The sequence below is a fragment of the Chiloscyllium punctatum genome, chromosome 10, assembly GCF_047496795.1.
Source record: "Chiloscyllium punctatum isolate Juve2018m chromosome 10, sChiPun1.3, whole genome shotgun sequence".
Taxonomy (NCBI): domain Eukaryota; kingdom Metazoa; phylum Chordata; class Chondrichthyes; order Orectolobiformes; family Hemiscylliidae; genus Chiloscyllium; species Chiloscyllium punctatum.
The window spans coordinates 60,727,383-60,744,942 of record NC_092748.1 but is presented as its reverse complement, the minus strand read 5'-3'; the positions used below and the strand labels follow the sequence as shown (position 1 = coordinate 60,744,942).

Sequence of the window (17,560 nt, the reverse complement as noted above, 5' to 3'; positions counted from 1 at the left end):
TTATATGGATGGCATGAAAGTGAAGTTAAAGAATATCAGATCAGCCGTTATTGAATGTCAGAGCAGTGTTGATGGGTTGAATGGCCTACTTCAGCTCCTCTGTCTTGACTTACTGTTGAATAAAAATGATTTGTTTTGGAATTATCTGATTAACATTGATAAAATATTGCAATACAAATTCTTTTATTATAAGTTTCTTATTTATCAGCTACATAAGTGACTTACCATGTGTTTCTGTCAGAATGGTAAAAGGCTAAGTTAAAGACTTGATTAATGCAACATAATCAAATAATGCTTGATATTTTGCTATCCTGTGGAATTAATGCTGAGCTGCATTTTCTAAAAAAATGCTGGGAGTTGATTGATAATGCACAGCATTTCTGATACTTATTTTGTGGAGCTAAAAGAAAATATTTTATACTAGACACCATTATTATACAAAATAACTGTATTATTCTACAAAAAAATCCAGATTGGTTGTCAGGATTTAAACCAAAACATTGACTGTATACTTTCAACTAACAATCCTCAAATCTTTTGAGAACTGACTTAATGCAAAAAGATTTGGCTGTGTTAGTATCTAGGCATGTCTGTTATTTTGATTGTAAAATAATTATATCTCCTGCAGTAGTTTCTTGTCAATATTCTAATTCAAATGGTAATACTTTTCTGATACTCCCATCTTATCTAGGTTGACAATAGCAGAGTATCATGAACAGGAAGAGATCTTCAAACTTAGACTAGGACATCTAAAGAAGGTATGTTGGTTTTCATGTTCAGGTAAAAGTAGAAGGTTTGTGAGGAGATTAATGTAATTGAATGTTGAAGCAGAGATCTTGAAGGAAAGAAAGCTTGACCTTATTAAATACCTACTCATAGAGTCATAGAGACGTACAGCACGGAAACAGACCCCTCAGTCAAACTTGTCTATGCCGACCAGATATCCCAACCCAATCTAGTCTCACCTGCCAGCACCTGGCCCATATCCCTCCAAACCCTTTCTGTTCATATACCCATCCAGATGCCTTTTAAATGTTGCAATTGTACTAGCCTCCACCACTTCCTATGGCAGATCATTCCATACACGTACCATCCTCTGAGCGAAAAAATTGCCTCTGATTTTGTATAGCCATCAAAATTATTCTATCTTCCTATTCTTGAAGTCCTGCAGTAACTGATGCTTAAGGAAAAAGAAAGACCTCCATTTTTATCCTGTCCACTTTCTAAGAGCTTTACAAAAAATGAAATGCTTTTGAAGCATGGTTACTGTTGTAATATAGGAAAACATGCTAGCCACTTTGTGCTCAGGAAGCTACCATAAGCATCAATGAAATGATCGGCTTGTGATGATGGTTAAGGGATAAATATTGGCCAGAATATTGGAGATAATTTCTCTCCAAACTGGTTTCATCTGAGGGGGTCAAACAGTCTCAATTCAGTGTCTCACCCAAAGGGGTATATTCCTTTGGACTGTATAGTCTGTTCTCCTGGATTGTTGACTTGTCTGCCTGGAACAAGACCTGAACGCACAATCTTCTGACTCAATGTGCAAGTTGCACTTACTGATCTATGTCTGATACCGTTTTGTCAACTTGCTATTTGTGTTTTGGTTATGGCTTACATAACATTTGAAAGATAATTGAATTCTCCATTTCTCTATCTGTGAAATAAACCATTAAACATATCAGTAGAGTTTTCCTTGAATGTGATTTGCTACAAGAAGACAACATTTGTTTTCTTTCAAAAGTTTAAATGTTTTTATAGTTCTCAGAGACGACTAACATGTTATTATTGGCAGAATTGAAAACGGATCACATGTTCCCTTTCTTCTGTACTTCTTGCCATAATGCCACCATACTGATTAAGAATCTTTCTACCTCAATCTTAAATACAGAGTCACCTCTATTATCTGAAGGACACTGGTGGGGGGAGTATTTCGTTCGGTTAATCGAATGCTGGATAACATAGTTTAGCAGAGCATCAGAACCATGCGATCTTATTGGATAATCGAGGTTCTTCTGTATACGCAAGAACTGTGCCCCCATGGATCTCTGGCAAAGAGTTCCAAAGACTTTCAACCCTCTGAGAAAAGAAATTCCTTCTCTTAGTTTGGTGCCCATTTATTCTGAGACTAGCCCTCTGGTCCTAGACTCTTCTGTGAGAGGAAGCATTCTCTCAGTGCTTACCTTATTAAGCATCTTAAAATCCTATATGTCTCGATGAATCATTTCTCATTTTTCTAAACTTCAAAGAGTAGAGTCCCTAATAAGGTAAATAAGAGGACTAAACCACTCCAGATGTGGTCTCACCATTTTACCTTGTATAATTGCAGGGCTTCCCTACTCTTGCACTTTAACTCCCTGAAATAAGGGCCACCATTCCATTAGCCTTCCTGATTATCCGCTGCACCTATGTGATAGTGTTGTTTCATGCACAACTGCCACCAAGTTCCTTTGTGTTGCAGCTTTCTGCAAATTTTCTCCATTTACCTTAACTTGAATCCCAAAGTAAAATAATGGTGTCACAACATTTGCTTATTTGAATGTTAATTTCAATGTTTCATAATACAACAGAAATTTATTTTGCTAACTGCTTTCCTTTAGTTGCTTTTACAAAACCATTCATAGCATTTTTTAAAATTGCATGAGTGGATATAACTTTAAGTCCAACTCTCAAAAAACTAAGCATTGGGGATTTTACAAAAAATTAAATATCTAATATTTAATTAAGCAAAAAAACCTGTACAATTGTACTCCTTAGTCTGCTTTTAAGCTTGAAAATAAATGATGTTTGCTTGTGATTTTAAAATTGCAACAATCTGCTGATGTTTTTACAATAAATTTATCTGATATACTGTCTTGCTGTTGAATCTTTGTTTTTAATTGGCATGATGTTTGCCATTTAACATAACTAAAAGTTTGCAGCTTCTGAGTTAAAGGCATAGCAATGCGTAGAAGTCAATCTGGTGAACATGTAATATTTCTGTCTGTTTTTATCTTCACTAAAGGAAGGTTAATTCAAAAATAGATTAGCATTCAGAATTATTTTTTACTTCATTGTTAGAATTCTTCATTACTTGATGTATCAATCTCTACATTTTTTTTGTAATCATCAAGGTGCAGTACACTTAGAAGCCATGTCATGCATCAACTATTTAGAGCATTTTCTCCACAAAAACTATCTAATGAAACACTCAGTTGCACCCTCCCATTCACTTTAATAACGTTTAAAGTAACTATGCAGTTTTCATTTTCAAATATTTATCGTTCTTGCTTCATTCGTAGTTTGTGGCAGAGAAATAATGTTTTTCTAATCTTCCTTTTTTATAATTATCTTAAATATGCACTCTCGTTTCTATCTTTCCAGACAGTAGCAACTGCTTGTTGCTGCAACTTTGTAAACCAACTCATAATCATGAAGACACCTGTCCAATCATTTCTTGATCATCTCTCCAACAGTGTTAAATCTCTGCATTTGTCACATCTCTCTCATAACTAATCTCTCAATCCTTAGAATCTCCCCATGAGTCTGTGCTTCACCGTTCTGGTTTCTTCCTTAAATGATGTGCAGTAATCCCGATGTGTTATGCGTTCCACATTGTCACATTGCTACTATTCTCTACCTGTAGATTCAAAACCAAAGATAACATTTTCTGGCAATGTCTATTTGAATACAATTTTTAATGATTTGCAAGACTGTTTATGTAATCCATTTTAAAAGTTTGCCTTTCCATGTTCTGGCCAACAGACTATTTCTTTAATTTTGAACTTCATCTACGAACTAGGTGCTCAGCTTTCTGGTCTACATGCTCTTGAAACCCATCACAATTTTTCATGTCCCTCAGGTTGGAATTGTAGATTTTCAGTTTACCTGTAGTCCCTCCACTCCCATGTCCAGGTCATGAATATGCATAGCAAATAACAGCAGCTCCCACTTGAACTTGCTGCTTACATTGCTGAGTTACATGCGGAGTGGTTTACTTTTACTACTATCCTTTCTTTTCTCCTCTCCCAAGCATCTCTCTTGGAATCTGATAAGTCCATTTAGCCTCTTAACTTTGAGCCAATATTCTATTTTAAGAAAATTTTTCATATGGTTGAGCACCGTTGACCAGCACCATTTATTATCCATCCCCCGGTGCCTTTGAGAGGATGAGATGAGATCACTGCGATCATAGCTGACCGAGAATCTTAATGTCATTTGCCGAAATTACTCCAAAGTTTTATGTCCTTTTGCTTAATAAAAATGTATAAGTTCAGTTCCTTAATTGGGTCTATTCTTCAAATTTAATTTGTAACATGAGCATTTCTATCTCTCAATTGCTGTCTTTCTGCCTTCTTCACAGTTCATGTGGGCTTGTAAGGGCATTCTGCTCGAGTCTCTGGAGAATTACTTTTTCTTTTAGACTTTTTGCGGTGTTTAATAAAATTGCCTTTGAAAATCCATGTAAATAATGATGGCGTCTTGGCATATCAATTTAGTTTTCATTCATAATGCAAGTTAATTGTTCTTGAATTTGTGCTTGTTACATTGCCTGAATGAATTGAGGCATTCAACACCCTTTGAGAAAGCTGGTTGAATGTTTGTGAGGATGACTAATAGTTGAGCAGTTTATAAGTTTATTTCCCATTGGTATCAACAGGAAGAAGCTGAAATTCAAGCAGAGCTCGAACGCCTGGAGAGAGTCCGAAATCTGCATATACGTGAACTTAAAAGAATAAATAATGAAGATAGTTCACAGTAGGTTAACGAATGTTAAATAATTTTCTTGCTTTATGTCCTTCTCAAAAACTCAGTTCCATAGCAGTTCAGCCAATGAAATATATTTGTAGCGAAAACAGAAGTTGCTCAAAGAACTCAGCAGGTCTTGCAGCATCTGTGGAGAGAAATCAGACTTAATGTTTTAGGTCCAGTGAACCATCTTCAGAACTGATCTTAGCTGAGTAAAAATTGACAACTACTGAAGTTGGAGTGCCGGGAGATGTAAGCAATAGGTGCTATGGAGCCCAGCAGGAGAGAAAAACAATTGGGCAGGCAATGGAATGGGTGAAGGTCAGCCTAGGAGAATCAATAACTGCTCTTGGAGACCATTAGTGGCTGGCAATAGGTTGTTTGTGTTAGCCCATGTGATGATAAGGTCTGTGTGTAAGAGACAGTGTGACAGACATAAAAAAAGGGCACTGACATGGGAGAAGCTGCCCAGGTCCTAGAATTATTGAACTCCATATTGAGTCCTGGGACGGTTGGATGGGCTTCATCCCCACCTATTATTTACTCCTTCACCTTCCTGTACCCTATCCTCAGCATAGGAGAAAGTGAGGACTGCAAATGCTGGATATCATGTGCTTTTCCAGCACCACACTCTCGACCCTATTCTCAGCATATATGCTAATTTTTCCCGAGCTAAAAGATTGCTGGACCTGCAATGTTAACTCTGCTTTCCTTCCACAAATGCTGTCAGATTTGCTCAAAGTTTTCCCACAACTTCCTGTTTTTGATTCTGATTTCCAGTATTTACATTCTTCAGCCTTTTAAAGTATTTTTGAAATATAATCACTGCTGTAAGACACTTTACATAGAGCAGTGTGTTTTGATGACTGGATTTTTAGTGCTGATGGTTGAAGATTAAAACTTGTGGAGAACTCCCATGATCATCAAATAGTATCAAGGTATCCTGAATGTCCATCTGAGGATTGCGGACGTTTAATGTACTTTTTGTCTTATTGGAAAGTTGGTGGTTATGGTGTTCAGCATTCCCCCTGTTACAGTAATTGGTGAAGCTAGAATATTTGTGAATGAAACTAATGAAACTACTGCGTGCTCGCTCTCGCTCTGACTTCTACTCTCTGGTTGGTCTTCTCTTCAGCATCTGATTGTGCACTTTCACACTCTTTCTTGCTCTCTCCATCCATCCATCCTGCACTCAGTTGCAATGTCTGTCATTTCTTCCCACCCAAGTTGCGTACTCTCTCTTGTTCCCACCTGCTCTTGGTTTCCTTCACCCTGCCCTGTAGTTTTTAAGTCATCTGAAATATTCCAATTAGTTCATAAGTATGTATAACTTGAAAACAAGAGAATGATCTGATGAAATGATTTTTTTTTCTCTTGCATGTGAGTGTCACTAGCAAGGCCAGCATTTGTTGCCGATTACAAATTGCTATTGAACTGGGTAATCCACTGGGCTGTTTCAGAGTGCAGTTAAGAGTCAACCACTGTTGTGAATCTGGAATCGGATGTAGACAGGTCTCCTTCCCTAATAAATATTAGTGAACTAGATCGATATTTACAGCAGTCTGATAGTTGACATGGCTAGCAACTATGAGACTAACCAAATAAAAACCATAAGAACTGTGGATGCTGTAAGTCAGAAACAAAAACAAATTGCTGGATATGCGCAGTAGTTACATTACCTGCACAAATATTCTAATTTCACCGACAAGGTCTGGATAAGATCTGATAACATCTGTGGAGACCAATCAGAGTTAATATTGTGGTCGAGAGAACCTGCTCAAGTTTGGAGGAAGGGCCGCTCAACCTGAAATGTTAACTGTGATTTGTCTCCACTGATGCTGCCAGACCTGCTGAGCTGAGACTAACCATGTTTTGCAGCATGTTCCCAAGCTTTAGCCTGGATCCTCTGGATTACTGATCCAGTATTGTTACCACTCTTTTACCATCTCTTACTGAAGTAAATAGTTAAACGAAGAGTGACGAGAGCAGAAAGGATCAAAGGTTTTTCATTTTATAAAAGAAAATAGTTGTTAACTTACAATAAAGGCATTAAAGAAGAGAAGGTATCTAGGAAAACATTAACTGTAGCTTCTTTCAATTCCAAGGATAGGAGTACTAGAAACAGACATAACAGCACCAAAAATAGTAAAGATAGGCCAGCACAGCTTTAGAAATTGTGCAAGAGCATTGTTCTGATTCATGGTACGCACATGCGATGTTAACACAATTCCTGTTGTGGGTCTAGGGTAACATTTTGTGCTGGAACAAAAATATGCTGTTATATTTGATAAATGGTCTCATGAAAAATCAATTTAATGTTGCAAAAGATGACGAGAGCAGAGGTGGAAAATGAGGTGATCTCTTTCAAGAGATCCATCTGAATAGAGGCCTTAACTGTGAAATAAATTATATTTCAAAAGCTATAACTTAATCCTGGAGTTACCAGATTGCATTCTATGCTATGGAGAAGCTGGGTGATGTGGACTGAAGCTTTCAAAGCAGCAGTTAAAAATAATCCAGTTGTTCAGAGGTTTGGGTTTGTGAAGTGATCATGGTCAGAAAAAGCCATTAGGAACCCCAGGAAGATTTGAGAGGAGTTTACAGTTTTCAAGTAAATGATAAAATTCTGAAGATCTGATTTGGAGCAGGAAGCTATAATAGAAATTGTGTTCAGAGACCATGCTGGTAAGCAAATTATATATCCATGTTAAAGGAAAATAAGAGGGATTACAAAACTTGGAAATACAGTCATGGTAGGGAGCTGTAGATGAGTTTGGCTCTTGAATAAGAGTAGATACTTGAATGGGTAAAAAGAGGATGAAAGAATGGTCAAAAGTAGGACTCGTGAATAGGAACAAGATGAACCAACAAATCTTCTGGATATTTTGATGAAGATTTAGGAATAGGCTATTTACAAAATGTAAAATTACAGTTGGTTTAGGAGACAGTGGCCCCTAGGGGACTAATTACAGTGATTAGGGGACAAACCTGAATAGTAAAAATCGTCATCTGGTATGTGGGTCAAGCTCTGTGAAAGTAAAAGTAAACTTTAGTTAGTTATCCCATCTAATGGATTCCAATGCTCTTTGCTCACAAGGAGAGCCAACCACTCTGGAGCCTTGGCAGTCAAATCATGAGAAGTACAAGCTGCTAAAGCAGGTCATAGATCATTAGTGCATCTGAACATGGAGTCTAGCTAACCTATAAGGACTGCACTGTAGGAATTGAGAAGGAAAAGACCCCACCCACAGCCCTAATTACTCTGCAGGCGACAGTATTTTATTCCCTCAGTCTTATCATTTGAAGCATCTTGGCCCTCCAAAGGGAGATTGTTTTGCTTTGAGCCAGAAGCTTCAGCTTGGAGTGAGCTGTTCCAACACATGCCAGCTCGAAATGACCTCATGTGGATTTTAATTGGAATGATTGGCTGTGGAGCGTTGGTCACCCCATTTTCTTACCTGCTCTGGAAAAGCTTCCCAGAGGTGAGAATGCATCAAAGAATCGTTAGCATCCTTTTACTTTCTAACCATCCTACCTCACCACCAATAACCATGTCTGTACTGGTACAGGAAAATCTGGACAAAGTTTCCTAACATAACCTTTCAGAAATGAAAAATATAGAGGACTAGTAAGCAAGTAAGTTTAAAAAGGGATTTTTGAGAAAATGAGGACCATCTGAGATCAGTAATTAATTAGTAGTTTTTTGGAATTGTTTGTCCTTTTGGATTTTATAATTGATAGGAAGACACATAAATTTTGAAAAAGGAAACAATATGACAAATGGTGACGTGAAACAACAAACAAAGGTTGTCCACAAGAAAGAAAGCATTTATATATTTAGATTCCATTTATGTAGTGTCTTCCCTATGTTCGTGCACAGCTGATGTTTCACAGCCAAAATATTTGGAAAGCATTGTCAGAGTTGTAATCTAGGAGATAGAGTAACCAGTTTCTTCCCAGTAAACCCCACTGCACAGTAATGTAATAACCAAATAATCTCTTTGTGATATTGGTTGAAGGATAAATATTGACCAGGATACTGGTGCAAATTCTGGGGACCAGTTTAGCTCATTTGGCTGAATGTTTTGCGAAGCAGTGTGTTGCCAATAGCATGGGTTCAATCCCATCACTAGCTGAGGTTACCATGAAGGACTTTTCTTCTCAAGCTCTCCCCTCGTCTGAGGTATGGTGGCCCTCAGGTTAAATCACACCAGTTATGTCTCTCTAATGAGAGAGTAGCCCTCTGGTAAGACAATACAATCCGGTTCAAATTAGCCTCTTCCTCTTGAAATGGTGCCATGGTTGACAAAGAGGCTTTGGTTTAACATCAGGTTTGGAGGCTAGGCTGCTGCAAACTGAAGTACTGTGTCAATGCTGTTGAAGAGAAAGGGCTAATCCGTGGCGCTTGTCAAGCGAGTGAGTTGTGTGAAATTCTGAAACATGAACTGGATATCCAGGCTACATTGGTGATCACAAATGAATCTGAAAGAGGAAACGTGAATTCTCAGTAGAAATCACATGGAAATGTCAAAGCTGGAGGCAAACACTGCAAAAATAAAAGTTGTGAAAATGGATTTAGGCAGATAATTGTAAACAAAAATCATAAAGGACAGCAAAGACGGACAAATTAGATCCTTGCTGGAAGGAGACTGACATTTCTGGGACCCATAAGTAGAGAAGTGCAGATAAAGTTTTTAGAAAAAATAGTGAAATTGGAAAGTTCTGAAAAAACACGCACATAACTAGAAACTTTATTTCAAATTTCTAGCATTGAAATCTACTTTTGTTTTCTAGGCAATTTTCCTGGCTTTGCTTGAATGCCTTTCCAGTGCTTCACTAGAATTCTGACTACACATTATCCATCAGTTTTTCTCCACTTGCTAGTTTTGGTTCATTTTAAAAAAACTTTGAGGGTGTATATCTCTCTCCTTCTCCATGATAAATACTGGACAGTTTATCTCTAGGAACCTGAGAAATGCTGGATTAAAAAATACCAATTGCATCTAGTTCTCTAGCTGTTCCAGTATTTGCATGATTCAACAATACTTATTCATTTTCACTTGTTCACTTATTCATTACAACCCAATAAATCTGTTTGACAGTTTGTAGATCAAACTACCATTTAATAAAGCGTTTATTTTTCTATCTTCTGGTGTCAGGCAAGATACAGATGAAGACCTATTATCAAAAGATAGAATGCCTACTAATGATCTTACATTTCAGTTAGAGTCATACAGGATGGAACCAGACCCTTCAATCCAACTCATCCATGGCATCCTCCCAATCTGGCAGAGTCCCATTTGCCAGAATTTGGCCCATATCTCTCCAAACCCTTCCTATTCATACACCCATCCAGGTACCTTCAAATTATACCCACCTTTACCACTTCCTTTGGCAGCTTGTTCCATATACACACTACCCTCTACTTTAAAAAGTTACCCCTTTGGCCCTTTTTAAATCTTTCCCCCTCACCTTAAACCCTTCCCCTATAGTTTTAGATTCCCCCACCCTAGGAAAAAGACCTTTTGCTTTTCACCCTATCCATGCCCCTCATGATTTTATAAACCTCTAAGGTCACCCCTCAGCCTCCAATGCTCCAGGCTTAAAAAGCCCCAGTGATTCAGCCTTTCTGTATAACCCAGGCCCTCCATTCCGAGCAACAACCTTGTAAATCTTCTCTGCACCCTCTCAAGTTTAACAACATCCTTCCTTTAGAAGGCCAACCAGAATTACATACGATATTTGAAAAGTGGCCTCACCAGTGTCCTATACAGCTGCAGTACAACAGTTATTATTATTGGCAACTTAGAATCCAATATGATCACTGACAGGAGGAGCAGTTGGCTGAATGACTGGTTTATGATCCAGAGTGATGCCAACAGCATTGGTTCAATTCCTGCTCTGGCTGAAGTTAGCATAAAAGTCCTACCTTTTCAACTTCTTCCCACATCTGAGGAATAGTGACCCTCCAGTTAAACCACCACCTGTTGTCTCCTAATGAGCAAGCACACCTATGGTTCTAGGATTATGGTGACTTTATTCAAGAGGAGAGCAAAGAATAACCCAAGAAACTAAGGCCAATTAGTCTAACCTCGATGATGGAGAAACTAGTTGTAGCAGTTCTGAGGGACAGAATTAGTCTGCACTTGGAGATATAGGAATTAAGAAAGATCAGTCAGTTAGTGGGAAATTATGCAAGATCAACTTGATTCAATTTTTTGAAAAGGTGACCAGGTGTGTAGATAAGGGCAATGCATTTGACAAAGTATATTTGGATTTCAGCAAGGCTTTAGATAAGGTTATGCATGGGAGACTGATAAGTGATGGTAAGAACCCATGGGATCTAAGGCAATTTTACTAGTTGGATCCTGAATGGCAGTATTCAGAGTGACAGTTAAGGAGTGCTTTTGTGATTGAAAGGGCAATAGGTTGAGCGGGGAAGTGAGGAAATTTTTTTTCACTGAGGGTGGTGGGAATCTCGAGTTCACTGCCCGTAAGGGTGGTCGAGATGGAAACTCATAATAGTTAAGAAATATTTAGATGCACATTTGCGATATCGAGACAAAGAAGGCTATGAGCCAATTATTTGAAAATTGGAATAGAAGAGTTTGGTTTGATTCATTACTGTCACATGTGCCAAAGTACAGTGAAAAGTTTTGCACACAGTAAATGCAGATCATAACATACAAAGATCATAGGGTGATTGAACAGAACGTGGAATATAAAGTTATTCTGCAGAGAAGGTGCACAAATAACAAGATTAAATTACATTTAAAATTTGAGAGGTTAATTTAGAAATCTACTAACAGTGAGAAAGAAGCTGTTCTTGAACCTGTTGAAACGTATGTTTCAGCTTATGTATTTTTTTGCCCTATGGGAGAGGTTGGAAGGGATTGTAAACCAGGATGGGAGGGGGTCTTTGATGTTGGTCTGCCTTTCTGAGGCATCAAGAAGTGTAGATGGAGACAGTGGATGGAAGGTTGGCTTGTGTGATGGACTGTATTCCCAACTTTCTGTAGGTTCTTATGGTCCTGGGCAGAGATGCTGTACAAAACCGTGATGCATCTAGATAAAATGTTTTCTGTGGTGCATCTGTAAAAGTAGGAGAGAGACCTTATGGACATGCTGAATCTCCTGAGCCGCCTGAAAAAGGAGGCATAATTGTGCTGCCTTGATCATTGCGTCAGTGTGGGGGTTGTCCAGGATAGATTGGTGATAGTCACTCCTGGGTACTTGACATACACTATTGTCTCCATCTCCGCTCCATTGATGTAGATAGGGGCATGCCCTCCTCCTTCCTGAAGTCAATGATAAGTTCTTCAGTTTTGCTGGCATTGAGGGAAAGGTGGTTATATTTACTGCAAGTCACCAAGCAATCTGTCTCTTTCCTGTATTCTGTCTCATCATAATATGATATCCGGCTTATGATGCTGGTGTCATCAGTGAACGTGTGTATGGAGTTCAGATAAAATTTGGTGTCTCAGTCATGGGTGTACTGTAGGGGACTGCGTACATATCCTTGTGGGGTGGCAGTGTTGAGGATTGTCGTGGAGGATGTGCTGTTGCCTATCTTCACTGATTGCAATCTGTGGGTTAGGAAGTTGAAGAGCCAGTTGCAAAGAGCAGACAGAGCAGAGGCGTCGGTCTCAGAGTTTGAAGGTTAGTTTGGTTGGGATTATAGTGTTGAAGGTAGAGCTGTAATTAATAAGTAGAAGCCTGATGTAGGTGTACTTATTATCCAGATGTTCCAGGGATGAATGTAGGGTCAGGGAGATGGCTTCTGCTGTGGATCTGCTGCACTAGTAGCAAATTGCAAGGGTTGATATGAGCCATAAGTAACCCCTCAAAGTACTTCGTAATTAAGGAGGTCAGAGCAATGGGCGGTAGTTATTGAGGCAAGTTGCATGTGTTTTGTTTGATACCAGAATGATTGTAGACTTCTTGAAGCAGGTGGGGGCTTGGATTGTTGCAAGGAGATGTCAGTGAATACTCCCACCACCTGATCAGCACAGAATCTGAGTGCACAGCCAGGGACTCTATCTGGGCCAATCGTTTTAGGTTTTGTTTTTGATCAGGGTAGACTCAACGGGCTAAAGGGCCTGTCTTTGTGCTGTAGACCTCTATGACTGACTAAAAGAATTGAACGTGGATCATTTGAAACGATGAGAAATGTAGAAGTTGGAAACAAAATGAGAGTTTTCCATTTCAGCTGGGAGCAAGTCATGGTCATTTTAGAGATGATCAGAAAAAGAGTTGAGGGCGATCATACAAATAGGACAGAAACAATCCTATAAAAAGGTAGAGTTATTTCTGAGGAAGAGTCACTGGACCCAAAATGTTAACTTAGATTCTCTTCTCAGATGCTGCCAGATCTGCTGAGCTTTTCCAGCAACTTCTGTTTTTGTTCCTATAAGAAGGAAAACCTGGCTAGCATCTCTGTCGGTATCTATAGCAACATTTTCATTTGGAAGAAGTAGAATGTGTGAAAAGTGAAATCTGTCAGAGAGCAAGTTCAACCAGGCAGAGGAAGATAATGCTTCATGGAAACTGGTTGGCCTCCATTTCAGGCTGAAGTGGAGAGCTGTCTGACCTTGTTGGGAATAAAGGTGTCAAGAGATTGAACTGTAAAGAGCAGACCGGGTAAGAGCTTGGAACTTTACCTCTTGCATAAAGCCATTTTCCTCCTGTAAGCCACTTTTGATGGCCTGTTTGACTGTTTTTTTGGAGGATCTTAATTGAGTTGGATCCTTTTCTTCAACGCTGTGCATTATTTAATAGGGGTCATTGAACAGATATGGGAAACTTGGCCAGTCCCCCCTCCTTCTCCTTTCACAAATAACAAGCTCTGAGGCTAAGTGTAGCTTCTTTAATGATATCCACACTAAAATTATCCAACCCTCTTTTTTTTTTCAAACCATTATCTGTGCGGTCTCCATGGCAACTGACTGTACTTGGAGTTTTGTATTCTTTGCTACATTTATGCTTTTTTAATATCAACATGTACTTAAATTTCGATCTGCACAAGTTAATGCTGAACTTAAAGTAACAAAGTAATTTTATATGAATAGTTGATTGTGTATTAATATTTCAAGAGCTCAATTTGATGGCAAAATAGATTGAAGATCTCAAGAAATTGCCAGCTTATTCATGCTAGTTACAAACAAAATGTTTTGTACTTCATTAAGAACAGCTGAGCTCTAATCTGTGTAAATAACTTTTTAGAACTGAAATGATGGAATTTTGAACTGAACAAAAAATTTGAACTACTAAGCCTTGAGGAAAGAACACTTCAGAAAATATATACCTGAAAATCTTATTAATTTGAGTTATTGCATTCTCAATCAATTTCCTCGATGTTGAGTAGATGAAGACACACTTGTAGGATATGTGAGCGTTAAGCCATAGGAGAATTCTAAGTTACTTAGCTTGCAAGTAACTAAACCTAAAGCTTGGTCGCCACCTTTCACCTATTCTCTCGTCAGCACACGTGCCAAGGCAATTATTTAATTTAATTCCCTTAGTTTGAATCTGCTACTCTTCTGAAGAAATATAACTCTTTTTACAAATGCAATTAGGTTTGCTGATTTGCTTTTTGCATCATCTTCCTGATTTGGAATTATTCATTCTAATAATTAATAGTTTTATTCCTCGTTCAATATCACTTGATTTGCCTATTGTTAAACATCAATTTGTCACCTTAGAAAATGTGGCAATACTTTGATTTTTACCAAACCTGTTGAGTAATAGCTTTCCAGGCTTTTATTTTAAAAGCTCCCATTTAAAACTGATAATACATTATTTATTTTTCACTGGCATTCATAACATTGGTTTCACTTTCTGTATTCCCAAGTTATTGTATGTAGCAAAACTGCAATCAATTGGGGATCGAGGGAAAGCTGTCCACTGGTTGGAGTCATATTTGGCACTTCGGAAGATGATTGTGGTTGTTGGTCAGTCATTTCACCTCCAGGACATTTCCGCAGGATAGTGTTTCATTAATGACCTTCCCTCCGCCATAAGATCTAAGTGGGCAAGTTTGCTGCTGATTGTTCAGCATCATTCACAACTACTCAGATACTGAGTAGTCCATGTTCAAACGCAAAAGATCTGGACAGTATCCAGGCTTGGCTGGCAAGTGGCAAATAACATGTGCACCATATGAGAGATGATGTAATCACTGTCCTTTGACATTCAATAGTGTTACTATCACTGAATCCAATGCTATCAACATTCATTGACCAGAAACGCAACTGGACCTGCCACACAGTCTCAGTGGCTCGAAGAGCAGGTCAGAGGCTAGAATATTCTGGTGAGTAACTCACTTCCTAAATCCTGTCCATTATCTACAAGGCATTGTTGGGAGTGTGATGGAATACTGCCTACTTGCCTGGATGAATGCAGCTCCAACAATACTCTAGAAGCTTGACAACCATCCAAGACAAAGCAGCCCACTTGACTGGCACCACATTCACAAGGATCCATTTGCTCCACCACTGATGCTCAGTAACAGCAGTGTGTAATATTTATAGAATACACTGCAGAAATTAATCAAAGATCCTTAGATAGCACCTTCCAAACGCACAGCTGCTTCCATCTCAAAGCTCAAGGGCATCAAATATTTGAGGAAAACCACCACCTGCAACTTATCCGACCAAGTCATTCACCATCCCGAATTGGAAATATATCACCGTTCCTTCAGTTGCTGCGTCAAAATCCTGAAATTCACTCCCTCAAGGCATTGTGAATCAACCTACAGCAGGTGGACTTCAGTAGTTCAAGAGGGCAGCTGGGATGGGCAATAAATATTGGCTAGCCAGTGATGCCCACCTCCCATGACCAAATTTTTAAAAAAAACTCTACCTACAACATAGCACAAGATTTTTTTTGAAGATTTGCAATTAATTTTCTATTGTGTTGCAGGAGATGTTTGAAAAATTTGCATGGATACTTTCCACTAAATTTTAGAAGCCTGGAAGTAGAAATGTTGTGCACATTTTCACTAGTTATAGCTGGTCTACTTTGAGATGTAAAATGTATGAGATGCGAATTGGGTTTTTGTTAATATAACTAACCATCAATCAAGCAACCATAAAAATGCAAAGTTGAATTTGTAGTAGTTAAAACCATGAATAAAGATTTGTAATTCTTAATTCTAAAGCAGTTACGAACTTTATAATGTCTGATTTGATTATCCACTGATCTGTTTGACTGCATTACACTTTGGAATCGGTCTTCATAAAATTACACTATTTTTGTATGACAAACATATAATTGAAAAAATGTTTGACCTGCTCAACTAGATGCTCATTTAGATTTTTGATACTGAATTCCTCTATATTGGTAGCCTTCACATGGATCAAGAAAAGTATAATAGCTGTTTGAATGGCTCCTTCCCAGTGTGTCTTCTAAATGTTCGAACATTTATGAAATTTGCACTGACATGTATCTTATTTCATCCTTATATTTTTGGGATAATACTTTGAAATTTCTTATTTCCAAATTATCTCTTGTTACTGACATTTTGAGAAGGACTCTTTATGAATGATGCAACTTTCTTTAAGATTCAGTTTTCTGCTGTAGATGTAACAAACCTCTTTAGCTGTGGACTCACCTGCAGATCATACGAATTCAATCCCATAATATGAAGCAAAACTAACTTTGCATTTTTAGTTTGTGCAATACTTTTTGGCCTATTTTTGTTGTATTTATTTCCTAAACACATTAGGAAAATCCATAACAAGATTAGTTCACGTCAATTCAGATTATTGGTCTGACTTTAGAATTTAAAATGTAAGCATATTGCCGATCCTTCTCCTTAGTACCACATGCAGGTTTAAGATTTCAATTTTTGATAAAGAGACCTAGATCATTTTGTTCATTTCCCCTCCTTACACTCCTTACCCTGACGGCCCAAACCTCACTGTTTTTAATTTTTGCACTATAGGCTTAAAAAAAACCCTCAGTTCTCTTAATACTTTAGCTTCCTCTCTTGAACTCTTTTTTTTTCTGACACCCCTTTCTGCAAAGCTACCAAAACCTCCAAAAATCACCCTCATGTTTACCTTTTATCAATCATAGTGGTCTCAATTGAACAACTATAATCTCAAATGTGTCTGATGCATGTCTAAATCTGTCCAGTGCTCCTCAGTGATTGTGCTTGTTGGAAACAGTGCCAACTTCCTTTCCTGCTTCTGTTTGCTCTTAACAATTAAGTGCAAGAAGTGGATAACTAATCTTGTTCCAAAGCTGGGGAAATCCCACTTGTGGTTCTGTTTGCACATCTGCTAACTATAATTCCTTCTACCAGATCATTTTTGCACCTCGCTGCTTGTCCAAAGCTGTTCCTACAGGTTATCTTTCTTCCCATCAATGAAGTCTAGTTCCTGCCTCGGCTGTTTCAACAGTATTGCTTGTTGACATGAAACTTCCTCTTTCAAAACAGCGGTCACTCGCATGTCACTGAATGGACAATTAGTGTGAAAAAAATGCCCAAGTTTTAATTTTTATTCAAGAATGGTGACTTGATCAATCATACATAGATATGTAAACTCATCTTATGCTATCTTTAACAAAGCATAAAGCTTCATTCACCCCCCCCACCCCGAACTACCACCCCACACTCCTATTTATCTCTCAGCTCCCCCCTCCCCCAATATTCATGATGAAGGGTTCACACCCAAAACGTCTATTCTCCTCTTTGGATACCTGACCTGCTGTGCTTTTTCCAGCTCCACAAAGTGTATATTGTTCAGTTCACAGAATCTAGTTTTACCCAACTGAAAACTTTGATTATATTAGCATCTTTCAGTTTTCCACCTGAATCTCTATA

The 17,560-nt window shown here is 38.3% G+C and overlaps 1 protein-coding gene across 4 annotated transcripts in view; it reads left to right on the top strand.

The window, feature by feature from the left end:
- Positions 1-17,560, top strand: part of LOC140482220 (serine/threonine-protein kinase tousled-like 1) — a 142,258-nt gene that overhangs the window by 85,608 nt on the left and 39,090 nt on the right. For all 4 annotated transcript variants that reach the window (XM_072579319.1, XM_072579317.1, XM_072579316.1 and 1 more), the window contains exons 13-14: positions 692-758; positions 4,643-4,740. In XM_072579319.1, coding sequence (XP_072435420.1) covers positions 692-758; positions 4,643-4,740 — 165 coding nt within the window. The remainder of the gene's footprint in view (positions 1-691; positions 759-4,642; positions 4,741-17,560) is intronic.